The following is a 19753-nucleotide window of genomic DNA, read 5'->3' as shown; positions in this document are numbered from 1 at the left end:
CCTGAAAAAGACATTGCTTGCGAACTGGACCAAGCCACTAAGTAATCCCCACATTCCCAAGAAGATCGATTCCCAGTACCGGATCCATGGGGACCCAGAGCTGATGCGCACCCAGTTGCCTCATGACTCTGGAGTTGTGGATTTGGCCCTAAAGAAGGCTAAGAGTTCTAGGGAGCATGCTTCGGCGCCCCCGGGCAAAGACTCTAGAACCTTAGACTCCTTTGGGAGGAAGGCCTACCATTCCTCTATGCTCGTGGCCAAAATCCAGTCTTACCAGCTCTACACGAGCATACACATGCGGAACAATGTGCGGCAGTTGGCGGGCTTGGTTGATGCGCTCCCCCCTGAGCAAGCCAAGCCTTTTCAGGAGGTGGTCAGGCAGCTGAAGGCGTGCAGAAAATTCCTGGCCAGAGGGGTGTATGACACCTTTGATGTTGCGTCCAGGGCCGCTGCTCAAGGTGTGGTGATGCGCAGACTCTCATGGCTGCGTGCCTCCGACCTGGAGAATAGACTCCAGCAGCGGATTGCAGACTCGCCTTGCCGTGCGGACAATATTTTTGGAGAGAAGGTCGAGCAGGTGGTAGAGCATCTCCACCAGCGGGATACCGCATTCGACAAGTTCTCCCGCCGGCAGCCTTCAGCATCTACCTCTACAGGTAGAAGATTTTTGGGGGGAAGGAAGACTGTTCCCTATTCTTCTGGCAAGCGTAGGTACAATCCTCCTTCTCGACAGCCTGCGGCCCAGGCTAAGCCCCAGCGCGCTCGCTCTCGTCAGCAGCGTGCGCCTCAGCAAGGCCCCTCGGCTCCCCAGCAAAAGCAAGGGACGAGCTTTTGACTGGCTCCAGCAGAGCATAGCCGACATCCAAGTGTCGGTGCCGGGCGACCTGCCGGTCGGGGGGAGGTTGAAAGCTTTTCACCAAAGGTGGCCTCTCATAACCTCCGATCAGTGGGTTCTCCAAATAGTCCGGCAAGGATACACCCTCAATTTGGCCTCCAAACCTCCAAATTGTCCACCGGGAGCTCAGTCTTACAGCTTCCAGCACAAGCAGGTACTTGCAGAGGAACTCTCCGCCCTTCTCAGCGCCAATGCGGTCGAGCCCGTGCCATCCGGGCAAGAGGGGCTGGGATTCTATTCCAGGTACTTCCTTGTGGAAAAGAAAACAGGGGGGATGCGTCCCATCCTAGACCTAAGGGCCCTGAACAAATATCTCGTAAAAGAAAAGTTCAGGATGCTTTCCCTGGGCACCCTCCTTCCCATGATTCAGGAAAACGATTGGCTATGCTCTCTGGACTTGAAGGATGCCTATACACACATCCCGATACTGCCAGCTCACAGACAGTATCTGTGATTTCAGCTGGGCACACGTCACTTCCAGTACTGTGTGCTACCCTTTGGGCTCGCCTCTGCGCCCAGGGTGTTCACAAAGTGCTTGGCTGTAGTAGCAGCAGCACTTCGCAGGCTGGGGGTGCACGTGTTCCCATATCTCGACGATTGGCTGGTGAAGAACACGTCCGAGGCAGGAGCCCTGCAGTCCATGCAGATGACTATTCGCCTCCTGGAGCTACTGGGGTTTGTGATAAATTACCCAAAGTTCCATCTTCTCCCGGCGCAGAGACTCGAATTCATAGGAGCTCTGCTGGATTCTCGGACGGCTCGCGCCTATCTCCCAGAGGCGAGGGCCAACAACTTGTTGTCCCTCGTCTCGCGGGTGCGAGCGTCCCAGCAGATCACAGCTCGGCAGATGTTGAGATTGCTGGGCCACATGGCCTCCACAGTTCATGTGACTCCCATGGCCCGCCTTCGCATGAGATCTGCTCAATGGACCCTAGCTTCCCAGTGGTTTCAGGCTGCTGGGGATCTAGAAGACGTGATCCACCTGTCCACGAGTTTTCTCGAATCCCTGTATTGGTGGACGATTTGCTCCAATTTGACTCTGGGACGTCCTTTCCAAATTCCTCAGCCACAAAAAGTGCTGACCACGGATGCGTCTCTCCTGGGATGGGGAGCTCATGTCGATGGGCTTCACACCCAAGGAAGCTGGTCCCTCCAGGAACGCGATCTACAGATCAATCTCCTGGACTTGCGAGCGATCTGGAACGCTCTGAAGGCTTTCAGAGATCGGCTGTCCCACCAAATTATCCAAATTCAGACAGACAACCAGGTTGCCATGTACTACGTCAACAAGCAGGGGGGCACCGGATCTCGCCCCCTGTGTCAGGAAGCCGTCAGCATGTGGCTCTGGGCTCGCCGTCACGGCATGGTGCTCCAAGCCACATATCTGGCAGGCGTAAACAACAGTCTGGCCGACAGGTTGAGCAGGATTATGCAACCTCACGAGTGGTCGCTCAATTCCCGAGTGGTGCGCCAGGTCTTCCAAGCGTGGGGCACCCCCTTGGTGGATCTCTTCGCATCTCGAGCAAACCACAAAGTCCCTCAGTTCTGTTCCAGGCTTCAGGCCCACGGCAGACTGGCATCGGATGCCTTCCTCCTGCATTGGGGGGAGGGCCTGCTGTATGCTTATCCTCCCATTCCTCTGGTGGGGAAGACTTTGTTGAAACTCAAGCAAGACCGAGGCACCATGATTCTGATTGCTCCCTTTTGGCCGCGTCAGATCTGGTTCCCTCTTCTTCTGGAGTTATCCTCCGAAGAACCGTGGAGATTGGAGTGTTTTCTGACCCTCATCACGCAGGACGAAGGGGCTCTTCTGCATCCCAGTCTCCGGTCCCTGGCTCTCACGGCCTGGATGTTGAGAGCGTAGACTTTGCCTCTTTGGGTCTGTCAGAGGGTGTCTCCCGCATCTTGCTTGCTTCCAGGAAAGATTCCACCAAGAGGAGTTACTTCTTTCTATGGAGGAGGTTTGCCGTCTGGTGTGACAGCAAGGCCCTAGATCCTCGCTCTTGTCCTACACAGACCCTGCTTGAATACCTTCTGCACTTGTCTGAGTCTGGCCTCAAGACCAACTCGGTAAGGGTCCACCTTAGTGCAATCAGTGCATACCATTACCATGTGGAAGGTAAGCCGATCTCGGGACAGCCTTTAGTTGTTCGCTTCATGAGAGGTTTGCTTTTGTCAAAGCCCCCTGTCAAGCCTCCTACAGTGTCATGGGATCTCAATGTCATTCTCACCCAGCTGATGAAACCTCCTTTTGAGCCACTGAACTCCTGCCATCTGAAGTACTTGACCTGGAAGGTCATTTTCTTGGTGGCAGTTACTTCAGCTCGTAGAGTCAGTGAGCTTCAGGCCCTGGTAGCCCAGGCCCCTTACACCAAATTTCATCATAACAGAGTAGTCCTCCGCACTCACCCTAAGTTCTTGCCAAAGGTCGTGTCGGAGTTCCATCTGAACCAGTCAATTGTCTTGCCAACATTCTTTCCCTGTCCTCATTCCTGCCCTGCTGAACGTCAGCTGCACACATTGGACTGCAAGAGAGCATTGGCCTTCTATCTGGAGCGGACACAGCCCAACAGACAGTCCGCCCAGTTGTTTGTTTCTTTTGATCCCAATAGGAGGGGAGTGGCTGTTTGGAAACGCACCATATCCAATTGGCTAGCAGATTGCATTTCCTTCACTTACGCCCAGGTGGGGCTGGCTCTTGAGGGTCATGTCACGGCTCATAATGTTAGAGCCATGGCTGCGTCGGTAGCCCACTTGAAGTCAGCCTCCATTGAAGAAATTTGCAAAGCTGCGACGTGGTCATCTGTCCACACATTCACATTTCATTACTGCCTGCAGCAGGATACCCGACGCGACAGTCGGTTCGGGCAGTCAGTTCTTTAGAACCTGTTTGGGCTTTAGGATCCAACTCCACCCCCCGAGGGCCCTGTTTGTTCTGTTCCAGGCTGCACTCTCAGTTAGTTGGTAAATTTTTTAGGTCAATCTCAGTTATGTCCTCGCCGTTGCGAGGCCCAATTGACCATGGTTGTTGTTTTGAGTGAGCCTGGGGGCTAGGGATACCCCATCAGTGAGAACAAGCAGCCTGCTTGTCCTCGGAGAAAGCGAATGCTACATACCTGTAGAAGGTATTCTCCGAGGACAGCAGGCTGATTGTTCTCACAAACCCGCCCGCCTCCCCTTTTGGAGTTGTGTCTTCCCTTGTATCTCTTTTGCTACATACGAGACTGGCCGGCTCAAGCCGGTTTCGGGCGGGAAGACGGCCGCGCATGCGCGGTGCGCGCGGGCTAGCAAAGGACTTTGCTAGTGAAGATTCCGATTGGAGGGGCTGCCGTGGACGTCACCCATTAGTGAGAACAATCAGCCTGCTGTCCTCGGAGAATACCTTCTACAGGTATGTAGCATTCGCTTTATACTCACATCCCGATACTTCCAGCTCACAGGAGGCATCTTCAATTCCATCTGGGAGCGCAGCACTTCCAGTATTGTGTGCTGCCCTTTGATCTCGCATCTGCGCCCAGGGTGTTTACAAAATGCCTGGCAGTAGTTGCAGCGTCGCTATGCAGACTGAGAGTGCATATGTTCCCTTATCTCGACAATTGGTTGGTGAAGAACACCTCGTAGGCAGGAGCTCTACAGTCCATGCAGATGACTATTCAACTGCTGGAGTTACTCGGGTTTGTTATAAATTACCCCAAGTCCCATTTTCTCCCTGTTCAAAGACTGGAATTTATTGGAGCTCTGCTGGATTCACAGATGGCTCGCGCCTATGTCCCCAAGACGAGAGCAGACAATCTTCTGTCTCTAGTTTCCATGGCCAGTGCGTCTCAGCGGATCACAGCTCGGCAGTTTTGTTGAGGCTTCTAGGCCATATGGCCTCCACAGTTCATGTGACGCCCATGGCCTGTCTTCATATGAGATCAGCTCAATGGACCCTAGCTTCCCAGTCGTAACAAGCTGCTGGGAATCTAGAGGATGTAATCCAGCTGTCCACCGAATTTCACAATTCCCTTCAGTGGTGGACAATTCGGTCCAATCTGACCTTGGAACGACCTTTTCAAATTCCTCAGCCTCAAAAAGTGCTGACAACGTATGCATCCCTCCTAGGGTGGGGAGCTCATGTAGATGGGCTTCACACTCAAGGAGTTTGGTCCCTCCAGGAAAGAGGGCTTCAGATCAATCTCCTGGAGTTGCGAGCGGTCTGGAACGCTCTAAAGGCTTTCAGAGATTGGCTGTCCAACCAAATCATATTGATATAGACAGACAATCATGTTGCAATGTACTACATCAACAAGCAGGGGAGCACCGGATCTCGCCCCCTGTGTCGGGAAGCTGTCAGGATGTGGCTGTGGGCTCACCGTTACAACATGTTTCTCAAGGCCACATACTGGCAGGTGTAAACAACAGTCTGGCCGACAGGTTGAGCAGGATAATGCAACCTCACAAGTGGTCGCTCAATTCGGGCATTCTACGCCAGATCTTCCGAGTGTGGGGCATTCCCTCGGTGGATCTTTTTGCCACTCAGGTCAATCACAAACTCCCTCAGTTCTGTTCCAGACTTCAGGCCCACGACAGACTAGCGTTGGATGCCTTTCTCCTTCATTGGGGGAAGGGCCTTCTGTACGCATATCCTCCCATACCTCTGGTGTGGAAGACTTTGCAGAAACTCAAACAAAACGGCGGAACCATGATTCTGATTGCTCCCTTTTGGCCGTGTCAGATTTGGGAACCTCTTCTTCTGGAGTTGTCCTCCGAAGAACCGTGGAGATTGGACTGTTTTCCAACCCTCATTACTCAGAACGAGGGGCTGCTTCTGCATCCCAACCTCTCTGGCTGTCATGGCCTGGATGTTGAAAGCGTAGACTTCGCCTCCATGGGTCTTTCTGAGGGTGTCTCCCGAGTCTTTCTTCCAGGAAAGATTCCACGAAGAGGTGTTACTCTTTTAAATGGAGGAACTTTGCTGTCTGTTGTGACAACAAGGCCCTAGATCCTCGCTCTTGTCCTACACTGACCCTGCTTGAATACCTTCTACACTTGTCAGAGTCTGGTCTCAAAACCAACTCCGTAAGAGTCCATCTTAGTGCAATTAGTGCTTTTCATTATCATGTAGAGGGTAAGCCTATCTCTGGACAGCCTTTAGTTGTTCGCTTTATGAGAGATTTGCTTTTGTCAAAGCCCCCTGTCAAACCTCCACCAATGTCATGGGATCTCAGTGTCATTCTCATTCAGCTGAGGAAGCCTCCTTTTGAGCCACTGAATTCCTGCCATCTGAAGTACTTGACCTGGAAGGTCATTTTCTTGGTGGCTGTTACTTCAGCTCGTAGAGTCAGTGAGCTTCAAGCCTTAGTAGTGCATGCTTCTTATCTCAAATTTCATCACAACAGAGTAGTCCTCCGCATGCACCCTAAGTTCTTGCCGAAGGTGGTGTCGGAGTGCAATCTGAACCAGTCAATTGTCTTGCTAACATTTTTTCCCCATCCTCATACCCGCCCTGCTGAACGTCAGTTGCACACCTTAGACTGCAAGAGAGCATTGGCCATCTATGTGGAGCGGATGAGCCCCTTCAGACAGTCCACCCAAATGTTTGTTTCTTTTGATCCCAACTGAAGGGGAGTCGCAGTCGGGAAACGCACCATTCCCAATTGGCTGGCAGATTGCATTTCCTTCGCTTATGCCCAAGCTGGGCTGACTCTTTAGGATCATTTCACGGCTCATAGTGTTAGAGCCATGGTAGCGTCAGTGGCCCACTTGAAGTCAGCCACTATAGAGGAGATTTGCAAGGCTGTGACGTGATAATCAATCCACACATTCACATCTCCCTACTGCCTTCAGCAGGATACCCGACGTGGGCAGTTGGTGCTGCAGAATCTATTTGGGGTTTAGAATCCAACTCCAGCCCCCTAGGCCCATTTTTATTCTGTTCCAGGCTGCACTCTCAGTTAGATGTTCTGCTTCATAGGTCAATCCTTGTTATGTTCTCACCGTTGCGAGGCCCAATTGACCTTCTTTGTTGTTTTGAGTGAGCCTGGGTGCTAGGGGTACCCCAATCGTGAGAACAAAGCAGCCTGCTTGTCGGAGAAAGCGAAAATACATACCTGTACCAGGTATTCTCTGAAGACAGCAGGCTGATTGTTCTCACAAACCCGCCCACCTCCCCTTTGGAGTTGTCCTTTCCTTTGTTATTGCTTTATAATTTAACTAAGCGGGACCCTCGTGCGATGGGCGGGAAGATGGCCGCGCATGCGCTCAAAGGCTCTAGCAAACCTTTTGTTGCTAGGAAGATTTCCGTTCTTGGGGGCTGCCGTGGACATCACCCAATCGTGAGAACAATCAGCCTGCTGTCCTCGGAGAATACCTGCTACAGGTATGTATTTTCGCTTTTTCTGAAGATGAGTCTTGCAGCCGTGTTTTGTGCAGTCTGAAATTTCTTTAGGATTTGTTCTTTGCATCCTGCCTAGATTCCATTGCAGTAGTCAGCATGGCTCAGTACCATCGATTGTATCAGATTACGAAATGTTTCCCTCGGGAAGTATTGTTTCACGCGTTTGAGTTTCCACATTGAGTGGAACATTTTCTTTGTTGTGGATTTTACTTGGCTTTCTAGTGTAATGTTGTGGTCCAGTGTAACGCTAAGGATTTTCAGGCTGTCTGAGAAAGGGAGGACAGATTACAGAAAGGGTTAGCCTATAATTCGCTTCAAGTTCAGGTTGCAGCCCTAGCGTGTTTTCAAGGCTGAGTGTCAGGTACTTCCCTGGCTGCTCATCCAGGGTTCTTTCGCAGGGTGCTTCATCTGCTCCCTTCTTTGCTTTGGCTCTGTCCATCCTGGAACCTTAATTTAGTTCTCAGGGCATTGCAAGGTCCGCCTTTTAAGCCTTTACGTAAGGATTCGGATAAAGAGCTCACCTTGAAGGCAGTATTCAAGCCCTCTCGTTTCGTGATCCTTTCTTGCAGTTCTTGGAAGTAGGGTTGACCTTGCAGACTGTACCCTCCTTTTTGTCTAAGGTCGCCGGCTTTTCATCTTAATCAGCCTCTTTTTCTTCCTTTCGGGAAGAAGATTATCTCTTGGATTTCCAGAAGCTTCGTTTTTTGGATGCGCGTCAAGTCCTTCTCCGCTACTTGCAGATGTCTAATGACTTTCGACGGACAGACCATCTGTTGTGGTCCTTTTGGGTCCCTTCCGCTTTGATGCGGCTTCTAAACCTACTATCATTAGATGGATTAAGGAAGTGATTTCCTCTGCGTACCTGTTTTTTGGCCAGATAGCACTGGAGGCATTGAGAGCCCATTCTACTACATATGTGTTCACTATGTGTTTGTTGTTCCTTTCTGTCTAGATAACTGACATGCACTTGCAGAAATGAGCACAGACTTTAGAATCAAACAAGGACTTTGAGATTCAATTTGTTATAAATTATTTGTTCTGTTCAGACTGTTGTGGTTTTCGTTGGTGAGGAAGGTTTCCAGTTTGGTGCCTGGTGCTGCTTTGTGTTCAGACATATACTAGCCTATGGAGAGGGGCTGGTAGTCGGGAACGCTATCAATATTACTCATTTAAGTTAGTTATCTCTATCTCCACCTGCTGGTGGAGGAACACAACCCACCAGTTCATGGATTCATCTGCTTTGGCTAAAGGAAAGAAAATTATCAGGTAAGACATCATATTTCCATACTATTTTTGGGATCTTGCCAGGTACTTGTAACCTGGATTGGCCACTGTTGGAAAACAGGATGCTGGGCTTGATGGACTTTGTCTGCCCTAGTATGGCAACACTTATGTTCTGTATGATGCTTTAATAGTATGTTTTCTTCCCCAATAGGTATGTGCTCCCTTTTAGAGTTTCTTTTTATGTTTCAGTCTGATTAATTGTATAGTTTAATTTCACAATTTGTGGGTAATGCTTATACTGTGCATTTAAATGACTTGTTACATTTTATTAAGAGTTAATAATCTTTGCTGTAAAGGAATTTTTTGTGCATGTGGTACATCCATGTTGGGGGTTTTTCGCTGTCACCATTTCTTTGCTTTAATAGCTATCATCTGATATTTTAATAACTATTATTTATTATGTTTGGTTATGCTTTTTATGTTTTATATTTGAAGTTAATGTTTATGATTTTAATTTCACCGTTTGTAACTAGGGCTGCATTTTAACCATGATTAATGCCGTGAGTAAAACATTAATTATTGGCCACTATTAAAAATTTTAGTCACGATTAATAATTGGCTGACCTTTTTCCCCCACAGCTGGTCCGGCATCTCTCCCAGATCGCAAGCGGCTCTCTCCCCTCCCAGTTTATCTTTTAATTTTCAGTAAGTCTTCTCCCTGCAGCGGCAGCCATATTGATGCTGCCTCAGCATACACTGTGCCTTTCCCTCTGATCCATCCCACCGCCTTCTGACACAATTTCCTGTATTCAGAAAGGAGCGTGGTGGGTCAGAAGGAAAGGCCCAGTGCAGGCCAATGCAGCATTTCAATATGGCTGCCACTGCAGGGCGAAGACTTACTACAAATGAAAAGGTAATCTGGGAAGGGAGGACAGGGGAGAAAGAGCCACCGGCGGTCCGGGAGGGGAGGGAGAGATGTTGGAGTGACCATGCAGACGAGAGAGGAAGGGCATAGAGAGAGAACCACAGGAGGGAGGGGGAATTTAGAGAGAAATGCAGTAGGGGAATCACATATGAGAGAGATAGAATGGGTGAAGGCATAGGGGGGCACATATGAGAGAGGGAGAGAATGGATGAAGGCACAGGAGGGCACATATGAGAGCAAGAATGGGCTCAGGCCCCCTTCAAAGCTGCAGTACCTGTTAAATGACTGGTGGAGTAGCTGAAGCCCCGCCAGCTGAAGAAATCCGCTGCCTGTCACCCCCTTCCTCCTTGTACTGCATTAGGATTGAGGAAGTCATCAGGGTGCCTCCAGTCACCAACGCCTGCATTCTCCAAGCATGCTCCGTTTATGCATAAACTGCAAATGAAAAGGTGTACCGGAGGGGAGGGGAGAGAAAGCTTCCCAGTGGTCCAGGAGTGAGAGATACCAGACCGACCGTATGGGTGGGCGAAGGAGGGATGGGAAGGGAGGCACATGGGGTGAAGGTATGGGGGCACATGAGAGAATGAATGGGTGAAGGCATGGGGGGGCACATATGAGAGAGAGAATGGATGAAAGCACAAGGGGCACATATGAGAGAATAGGTGAAGGTACAGGGGGGGCAGAGAGAGAAAATGGGTGAAAGCACAGGGGGGCACGAGTGAAGGCACAGGGGCACATATGAGAGAGAGAATGGATGATGGAGGGGTGTATATAGATGGAGGAGAATGAGCTCAGGCCCCCTCCACAGCTGCAGTACCTGTTCAATGGCTGGTGAAGTAGCTGAAGCCCCACCAGCCAAAGAAATCCACTGCCAAAGTGAACCCCATCCTCCTCGTGCTGCCTCAGGAGTGAGGAAGTCAGTGGGGTGCCTCCAGCCACCAACGCTTGTACTCCCCAAGTATGCTCATTTGTGCATGAACTGAGCATGCTCAGGGAGTGCCGGCATTGGCAGCTGGAGGCACCCCACTGACTTCCTCTCTCCTGAGGCAGCACAAGGAGGAAGGAGTCCACTTTGGCAGTGGATTTCTTTGTCTGGTGGGGTTTCGGTATTCCCACCAGCAAAGGTATATCATCTAATGGGGGGGGGGGGGGTGAGGAGGAAGAGGAAATGTGTGCCCCCCAGTCCATATCTATGCCCCCCCCCCCCCAAATGGACTGCTCGTTATGCTCCACCTTTAGTTGCATGGTTAATCGCGATTAAAATTTTTATAAAGCTTATTGCATAAACAAAAGGAGCAGCGATAAATAGTCACTACCTGCCAATGTTGACTGTGATAGAAGATATCATAAACACTTCAATGAAAAAAAACCTAAACAAATTATTAAATTTAATCAATATTGCATCAATAGTGCTTCAAGAAACCAAAACAAAAATTAAAAAGGAGGGAAAAGAAAAACATCTTATACCAAACATACTTATATCAGGTGTACATCACTTAAAACGTGGGTAACAATAATCCAAAGTATGGCTGCAAAAGATGCATACATCCTAAATGAAAAGCTTACTGTTCCTAACATGTGCCCTAAAGTAATACACATAACCAAAAAAGAGGGAAACAGAAGAAGGCTTCGACAAACAAGGGGACTTTAATACATAGTAACATAGTAGATGACGGCAGAAAAAGACCTGCATGGTCCATCTAGTCTGCCCAACAAGATAAACTCATATGTGCTTCTTCTTGTGTATACCTTACCTTGATTTGTATCTGCCATTTTCAGGACACAGACCGTAGAAGTCTTGCCCAGAACTAGCCCCACCACCCAAACAACAGCCCCGCCTCCCAATCTCGGCTAAGCTTCTGAGGATCCATTCCTTCTGCACAGGATTCCTTTATGTTTATCCCACGGATGCTTGAATTCCGCTACCATTTTCATCTCCACCACCTCCCGCGGGAGGGCATTCCAAGTATCTACCACTCTCTCCGTGAAAAAATACTTCCTGACATTTTTCTTGAGTCTGCCCCCCTTCACTCTCATATCATGTCCTCTCGTTCTGCCGCCCTCCCATCTCCGGAAAAGGTTTGTTTGTGGATTAATACCTTTCAAATATTTGAACGTCTGTATCATATCACCTCTGTTTCTCCTTTCCTCCAGGGTATACATGTTCAGGTCAGCAAATCTCTCCTCATACGTCTTGTAACGCAAATCCCATACCATTCTTGTAGCTTTCCTTTGCACCGCTTCCATTTTTTTACATCCTTAGCAAGGTACGGCCTCCAGAACTGAACACAATACTCCAGGTGGGGCCTCACCAACGACTTATAAAGGGGCATCAACACCTCTTTTCTTCTGCTGGTCACACCTCTCTCTATACAGCCTAGCAACCTTCTGGCTACGGCCACTGCCTTGTCACACAGTTTTGTCGCCTTCAGATCCTCAGATACTATCACCCCAAGATCCCTCTCCCCGTCCGTAACTATCAGACTCTCCCGCCTAACACATACTTCTCCCGTGGATTTCTACTCCCTAAGTGCATCACTTTGCATTTCTTCGCATTGAATTTTAATTGCAAACCTTAGACCATTCTTCTAGTTTCCGCAGATCCTTTTTCATGTTTTCCACTCCCTCCCCGGTGTCCACTCTGTTACAAATCTTAGTATCATCCGCAAAAAGGCAAACTTTACCTTCTAACCCTTCGGCAATGTCACTCACAAATATATTGAACAGAATCGGTCCCAGCACCGATCCCTGAGGCACTCCACTACTCACCTTCCCCTCCTCCGAGCGAATTCCATTCACCACCACCCTCTGGTTTCTGTCCGTCAACCAGGTCCTAATCCAGTTCACCACTTCAGGTCCTATCTTCAGCCTGTCCAGTTTATTCAAGAGCCTCCTGTGGGGAACCGTGTCAAAAGCTTTGCTGAAATCTAAGTAGATTACGTCCATAGCATGTCCTTGATTCAATTCTCCAGTCACCCAGTCAAAGAATTCAATGAGATTCAGTACTTTAATTCATGTGATATATAAAAGTTGCTTAAGAAAACACTTCTTATGCTGCAGTTACATTTATTTATTTATTTATTTATTTATTTATTTATTTGTTTGTTTGTTTGGATTTTGCTTGCACCTTTTTCAGTAGCAGCTCAAGGAGCATTACATTCAGGTACACTGGGTATTTCCCTGTCCCAGGAGGGCTCACAATCTAAGTTTGTACCTGAGGGTAATGGAGGGTTAAATGATTTGCCCAAGATGACAAGGAGCAGCAGTGGGAATAGGGAATTTCTGGATGTCAAGACCAATGCTCTAACCACTAGACCATTCTACTCCATAAATGACTTGACACGGCACTGTGTTTCAGCACTGTGTGCCTGCCTCAGGAGTCTTGTAGTTGTTTGTCCAACGATTGAAACTAAACAGCTTCAATAACTGATGTCCGATGGTCTTAGCAGCAGCTCCTGTCAGGTATCCTTCAGTCACCAGTGCTTTATTGTAGGTTCCCAGGCCTCCAAAAATGACTTAAACTCGAACATAGATAAGGTACTCCACACAGCCAGCTAATTCAGCTGGAACTCCACACCGACTGCATGGGTGCCATCGTATCACACTGTTACCAAATCATGCATTCATATAAAGAGGATCACTGTGGCATTTCTTATTAGGTCAAGTCAATACCTCCTGCATAAAATGAACTGTCTGATTCAGCTGTGCTAATATGTGTCTGTTAAAAGTGGCTGCTATGATAGGCTATATTAAGTCGGGTCAGGATCTCCTATATGATTATCTGTTACATTCAATTATACTACGAAAAGACACGAGAGAAGCTCTAGAATGAGGGGGGCATAGGGGTAAAGATGTGGTGGAGATAAGGACTAGATCTGAATTCAAGAAAACATGGGGCAGGGAGTAGAAGGATAGTAGTGATTAGTACTTTGTGTGGATGAGTAGACTAGATAGGCCACTTTAAATAATTGTCACAAATTGAATGCAGTGAAAAACAGGTTCAGGCTTTCTAAGCAAACTAGGCCTGTAACTCTCAGACCTGATACTTCACTGAAGAAATGTGACAGCCTGATTAAGCTTGGCAGAGTTACAAAGTTGGCAAGGGTTGTGTACAGCTAGACATAGGCATGCTGAGAAACTATAAAAAATAATTGGGCCAGTTGTAGAAAAGTTAAATTTAAGGATGAGCCAAGCTTGGAGATAAGAAAACTTACTAAGGTTGAAACTTGGTCATAATTGGATCAGGGGCGTAGCCAGACAATAGATTTTGGGTGGGCCTAGGTAAGAAGTGGGTGGGCACCAAGTGTTCCCCCCCCCCCCCCCCCCCCCCCCACCAAAAATATATGTCAGTTGGCAGGAAAATGCTTCTTTCCACCATGGCAGTCTGCAGCACGCATGCGCTGAAAACTGAGCATGCACAGGTGCCGGTATCATGGAGAGTAGCGCTTTCATTACCATCAGAGGGAAGTCTTCAGCTGGCAGAGCTTGAGATCCCCACCAGCTACCGCTAAATGTGTGCTACTGTTGGGTGGGCCTGAGCTCTAAGTGGGTGGGCCCCGGCCCACCTGTGGCTACGCCAGTGAATTGGATGAGAGATAAGAAAGTTGAAACTTGGTCATAATTGGATGTATGTGCCAATTATGATGAAATTGCAGGTGGCTCATAGGGATCAATGGACCAAAAAAGTATAAAAGGTCTGCTAACTACCGTGTTTCCCCGAAAATAGGACCTACCCCGAAAATAAGACCTATCGGGGTTTTCCTGCAAATTTAAAATATAAGACATCCCCCCAAAAGTAAGACCTACCAAACTTTTTTTTTAAGCAGGGCCGCCGAGAGCCACCCGAGGTAACCCCCCCCCCCCCCCACCCGAGGTCACTGGGCCCCCCCCCCCCTCCGTCGCTCCCGGAACTAACCTGAAGCTCCTTTCACCTTCGCAAGTTCGGATTCGAAGCAGCAGCGCAGCAGGGCAGACCTCTCCTTCCTTCCGTGTCCCGCCCTCGCCTGACGTTACGTCAGGCGAGGGCGGGACACAGAAGGAAGGAGAGGTCTGCCCTGCTGCGCTGCTGCTTCGAATCCGAACTTGCGAAGGTGAAAGGAGCTTCAGGTTAGTTCCGGGAGCGATGGAGGGGGGGGCCCGGCGACCTCGGGTGGGGGGGGGGGGCGACCGATGTTTCTCAGAAAATAAGACATCCCCACGAAAATAAGACCTAGCGTGTTTTGGGGAGGAAAAATAAATATAAGACAGTGTCTTATTTTCGGGGAAACACGGTAAGCAGTGCCTCGGAGAAGCCAGTAACCTGTGAAGGCACATGCCATGTGTCACGAAGTGCTGCTCTCCCCACCTCTGAATGCCTGCATACTAGATGTACTGTGATGTCTTCCTATGTTAAGCTTGCCTTTGGTAAGTATGAAATAAACTTAAGATAACACAATCTAGTGTGTCCGTCTGATTCTTGAAGTTATTAGTGCCCAGGCTGTGTAGAACAGACTGAGAATAGACAAAAGTCAAAGCAAATAATTATGTTAAATTAGTGGAAACCCTATTACTTCCCCAACCAAAACTATTAATATTATGGCTTTATAGCCTTTCAATAGACTCTATAATAAACACCACGTGGTCTATAATTACTATCTATTTCTCTGTTTCAATGATACTTGCGGGAAGGTTAAATATATTAAAGGTTCTGCAATGAGAGGAGGGATCTTGTGGAAAGGCTGTATGTCTCTACAACTTAGCTGCTATGTTTATGCTTATGTTTATTACTGCTTGATATACCATACTGCCTTTCAAATTAAAATCAAAGCAGTTTACAAAATAAAATCCAAATAGTTAGAATTTCCTGAATTTTGAGAACAGACACAGTAGAAGGCTATATAACATTTCTCACAGATTTTGGGAGTAATGGCCACAAGGCACTAATAAATGTGTTTTATCCTTCTAGAAAACTCGAGAGAAGCCTGCTAACAGGAAACATTTGGTCAGTACACCAACTGGTGGAAAAAGTGCAGATAAAGGTCAGTGAGACTATTATTTCTGTTATGTCCCAAGGATCAATCCAGACAAATGGGTTGTGACCATCTGCCAGCAGATGGAGATCGAGAACGCTAATGAGTTGTGCCTCATAAGCTCCTGCGCTTAGCAACCAAACCAGTATTCTCTATCTTCAGCAGGCAGGATAGTAGCTCCTGTGCACTGTGGTGACTTCTACTACTACTACTAATCATTTCTATAGCACTACAAGGCATACACAGCGCTGTACACCATACACAAAAGACAGTCCCTGCTCAAAGAGCTTACAATCTAGATAAGACAGGTAAACAGAACAATTAAGGGTAAGGGAATGAAGAGGTGAGGATAAAGGACAGGGTAAGTGAGTTAGGAGTCAAATGCAGTGGTAAAGAGGTGAGTTTTGAGTTTGGACTTGAAAACGGCTAAAGATGGGGCTAGACATACATGCTCTGAAGTCTATTCCAGGCGTGAGGTGCAGCAAGATAAAAGGAACGGAGTCTTGAATTAGCAGTAGAGGAGAAAGGGACAGATAAGAGAGATTTATCTACAGAACAGAGTACTCGAGGGGGGACGTAGGGAGAGACAAGTGTGGAGAGGTACTAGGGAGCAGCAGAGTGAATGCACTTATAGATCAGTAGCGTGGCCTGTCCTGCTTGCAGGTTCAGTTGAGTTTGTGGATGAGAATATCCTGTCCCTCTTCTCCCCCATTGCCACTCTACCTCTTTATCTCAGTCTTCCCTTCTCTTTTTCTCCTGCCTCTATTTTTATTTATTTATTTATTAGGGTTTATTTACCGCCTTTTTGAAGGAATTCACTCAAGGCGGTGTATAGTAAGTGTAGATCAAACATGAGCAATAGGCAATTACAATAGTAAAAATATTCACGTAACAATACAAAATATGGTATGGTATACTACTTGCAATGACAACACAATACGTAATAGAGCATTATAATTGGTACTGAAGGGTAAGGCAAAGTTGTAACATATAGATGAGTAAGAAAGTAGGAAGAATTTGAAAGTAAGGTCTATCTAAAAAAAAAAAAAAAACAGCCACCATGGTTCTTTTTGAGAGTGCTTGTGCTTTGAGAAGATTGTGGGGCTTCAGTACCTTGGAAGTCACGAGACTGGCTGTTTTCTGTGAGTATATTTATTATTCTCTGTGTTTTAGCCTATTGTCTTGTGCGCGCTGTGGGGGTAAACTCTCGGCTGCTGATTCCTGTACAGTTTGCTTTACCTCTATGGACATTCCGCTTTTGCCTGTTTGAGCCGTCAGTACTCCATCTCCGGGAGTTCAATCCAGCCCTGCTCTGATGGTGGTTTTGGCGGGCTCATTGCCAACAGCTCCTTCTCTCCGCGAGGCTTTGGCAGCCATTTTGTCAGTGTGTTCTTTGCCCTCTACCATGTTCTGGAATGTTGGTTTTGAAGGGATAGAAGTCTCTGCCCTGCCATTTTCGCCTGAAGTTGTTCTTTTATTGCATCATGCCTTTTTATTAAGGTCAGCTCAACCTGCCTCTCCTTCTTCCCCTCACATTGCTTTTGAAGAGCAGCTTCCTAAGAAACAAAAACTTTCCGTTTTGCAAGATTTGGAGAATGTTCCTCTTCAGGACTTACTGTGTATTCTAACTATCCTAGTTCTACTGATGGCCCCAACTTGGACATTTCAGAGGCAGACTGAGGTGAAGATCCTACTGTAGCTAGGCTGTTTTTGAGAATGGAGTTGCCTTTGTTGATCACAAAATCTATGGAGGCTTTAAACATGTATTCCCCTGCTTCTCAGTCCTCTAGTCCTTCTCCATTTGTTATGTCAGGCACTAAGAGATCTCCTTTATTTTTCCATATTCATGAGGCTATGTAGGAGCTTTACTGCATCTCAGTGGAAGAACCCTGATTCTAACCTCCGGGTGGCTCGAGCTATATCCAGATTTTATCCCCTTCTGCCATCTTGATTTAGATCAATTTTCTCTGCCTAAGGTGGTTGCCCTTATTACGGTGTTTACTAAACATACCACTATCCCTGTTGAAGGCGGCACTGCATTAAAGGATATGCATGACTCACAAGCTTGAGACTTCCTTGAAGCTTGCCTTTCAACTAGTTGCGTTAAATTCTTGGGCAGCAATTTCTTCTTATGTAGCCAGGCTTCTTTATCGTGGATTCAACAATTGTCCACATTGGACTCACCTCTAGGTTTTCTCCCTACCTTAGAGGCGGGATTGTCCTATTTGCCAGGCACTTTTTATGATATTCTCCAAGCGCCTTGGCCATTTCAGCGCGACACTGGCTGTGGTTGAATTGAGCCACTGATGTGGCATACAAATATTGTCTAGCAAAGTTGCCTTTTCGGAGGAAACTACTCTTTGATACAGATTTGAAGAAGATCATTAAAGACCTGGGAAATTCCAAGGTCCAACATCTACCTGAGGACAAGCCTAAGCCTCATCTCTGGGCGGCTAAGTCTTGTTTTTGAGAAGCGCAGAGGTATAGAATAGGGAAGGCTGGTTCTTCTGCTGAAAAACCTCGCTTTCCTCAGACTCAGTCTTCCTTTTGAGGAGGCAAGAAGCACTTTTCCGCTTCCTCAAGAACCTCTCCCTCTTTGCAGCCTTCGCAATCACGGGGTCAAGGTTCACTCCTTTTACATAGACATTGGTGGACGTCTTTCCCACTTTCACAAGGAGTGGACCACCATTACTGCAGACCAATGAGTCCTCTATATCATTTTCCATGCCTACAAGCTAGAATTTTAAAAACCACTCACAGATCTTTTCATGCTGTCCCCTTGCAGCAGCTCTGCAAACAGTTGGGCAGTGTTAACTATCTTACCCTCTTTAAGGCGACTGGGGGCCATTCAGCCCATTCCTCCGGCAGAGAGGGGCATGGGTCGATATTCCATCTATTTTGTTGTCTCAAAAAAAGAAGAGACTCTTCGCCCAGTTCTGGATCTTAGATGGGTGAACAAGTCTTTCAGAGTGCTGCACTTCTGCATGGAGACTCTTCATTCTGTCATAGCATCGGTCCAGCCAGGCGAGTTTCTTACCTCATTGGATCTCAAGAAGGCTTATTTTCATATCCCAATTTGGCCTCCTTACAGGAAATTTCTCTGATTTGCAATCCTGGGAGATCATTTTCAATTCAAGGCCATGCCTTTTGGCCCCACCACTGCACCTTGCATAGGTGTTTTGCCTGTCTTATCATCCCAGTGCTGTGTTCCCGCTGCTCCTGTTTCCTGCTGTGTCTCCCCAAGTCATCTTTTTGGGAGCCTCCGAGTGGTTTCATCAACTGGTCTGAGTTCTGGACAGAGCTAGCCCTGGCCCGTAAATGACATCACTCGGGGTGCGGGGTGAAGAGGCTCAGACCGGCACCAGATCAGCGAGTGCCTCAAGGAGTACGACCAAGGAGCTGGGAGCTCCTTTGGGATGACTTCGGTGCCTTGAGAGGTGAAGGAAAAAGGGATTATATTAAGGATTGTTTGGTAGGGTGGTTTGATTGTTGAGTGTGTTAGTATGAATGTTGGTATGAGTACAATAGAGGTGGTTATAGGGAGGGGTAGGTATGGTGATTTGGCCTCACTTGTTAAGGGAAAAACGGGTTGGAAGGATTATGGAAAATTTGCAGACTGTTGAGTTAGTGCATGATCAAGTGTTGAAATCTGTTGTTTTACAGATTGGTTTGGTGAATGCAAGGTCGATTAAAAATAAGTTGGTGGTGATTCGTGATACGATTGAAGATATGAAGTTCGATATGCTAGTATCCGAAACAAACGTTCACAAAATAATCCGCTGCCAAAAAAAAATGACTTTAATTTTAACTGTATTCAAAACAGTATATCACTTAGCAGGGGAAAAAGGGCCTCAAAGAGCTCCTAGATCTTAATAAATCAAAACACCACCACCTCTCTTATATCTCCTGCAAGCCTACTCCCACCGATAACCCATAGGATAACATTGATTCACATTGCATGTGGCTCTGGGCTCGCCGTCACGGCATGGTGCTCCAAGCCACATATCTGGCAGGCGTAAACAACAGTCTGGCCGACAGGTTGAGCAGGATTATGCAACCTCACGAGTGGTCGCTCAATTCCCGTGTAGTGCGTCAGATCTTCCAAGTGTGGGGCACCCCCTTGGTAGATCTTTTCGCATCTCGAGCCAACCACAAAGTCCCTCAGTTCTGTTCCAGGCTTCAGGCCCATGGCAGACTGGCATCGGATGCCTTCCTCCTGGACTGGGGGGAGGGTCTGCTGTATGCTTATCCTCCCATACCTCTGGTGGGGAAGACTTTGTTGAAACGCAAGCAAGACCGAGGCACCATGATTCTGATTGCTC

At 47.7% G+C, this 19753-nt stretch overlaps 1 protein-coding gene across 5 annotated transcripts in view; it reads left to right on the top strand.

The window, feature by feature from the left end:
- Positions 1 to 19753, top strand: part of CCDC61 (coiled-coil domain containing 61) — a 647013-nt gene that overhangs the window by 612744 nt on the left and 14516 nt on the right. For all 5 annotated transcript variants that reach the window (XM_030218079.1, XM_030218082.1, XM_030218080.1 and 2 more), the window contains one exon: positions 15368 to 15440. In XM_030218079.1, the coding sequence (XP_030073939.1) occupies positions 15368 to 15440 (73 nt within the window). The remainder of the gene's footprint in view (positions 1 to 15367; positions 15441 to 19753) is intronic.

This window comes from Microcaecilia unicolor, chromosome 11 (genome assembly GCF_901765095.1).
Source record: "Microcaecilia unicolor chromosome 11, aMicUni1.1, whole genome shotgun sequence".
Lineage (NCBI taxonomy): Eukaryota > Metazoa > Chordata > Amphibia > Gymnophiona > Siphonopidae > Microcaecilia > Microcaecilia unicolor.
Note: the sequence above shows the minus strand (reverse complement) of the source record. Positions and strands in the feature narration are given on the sequence as shown.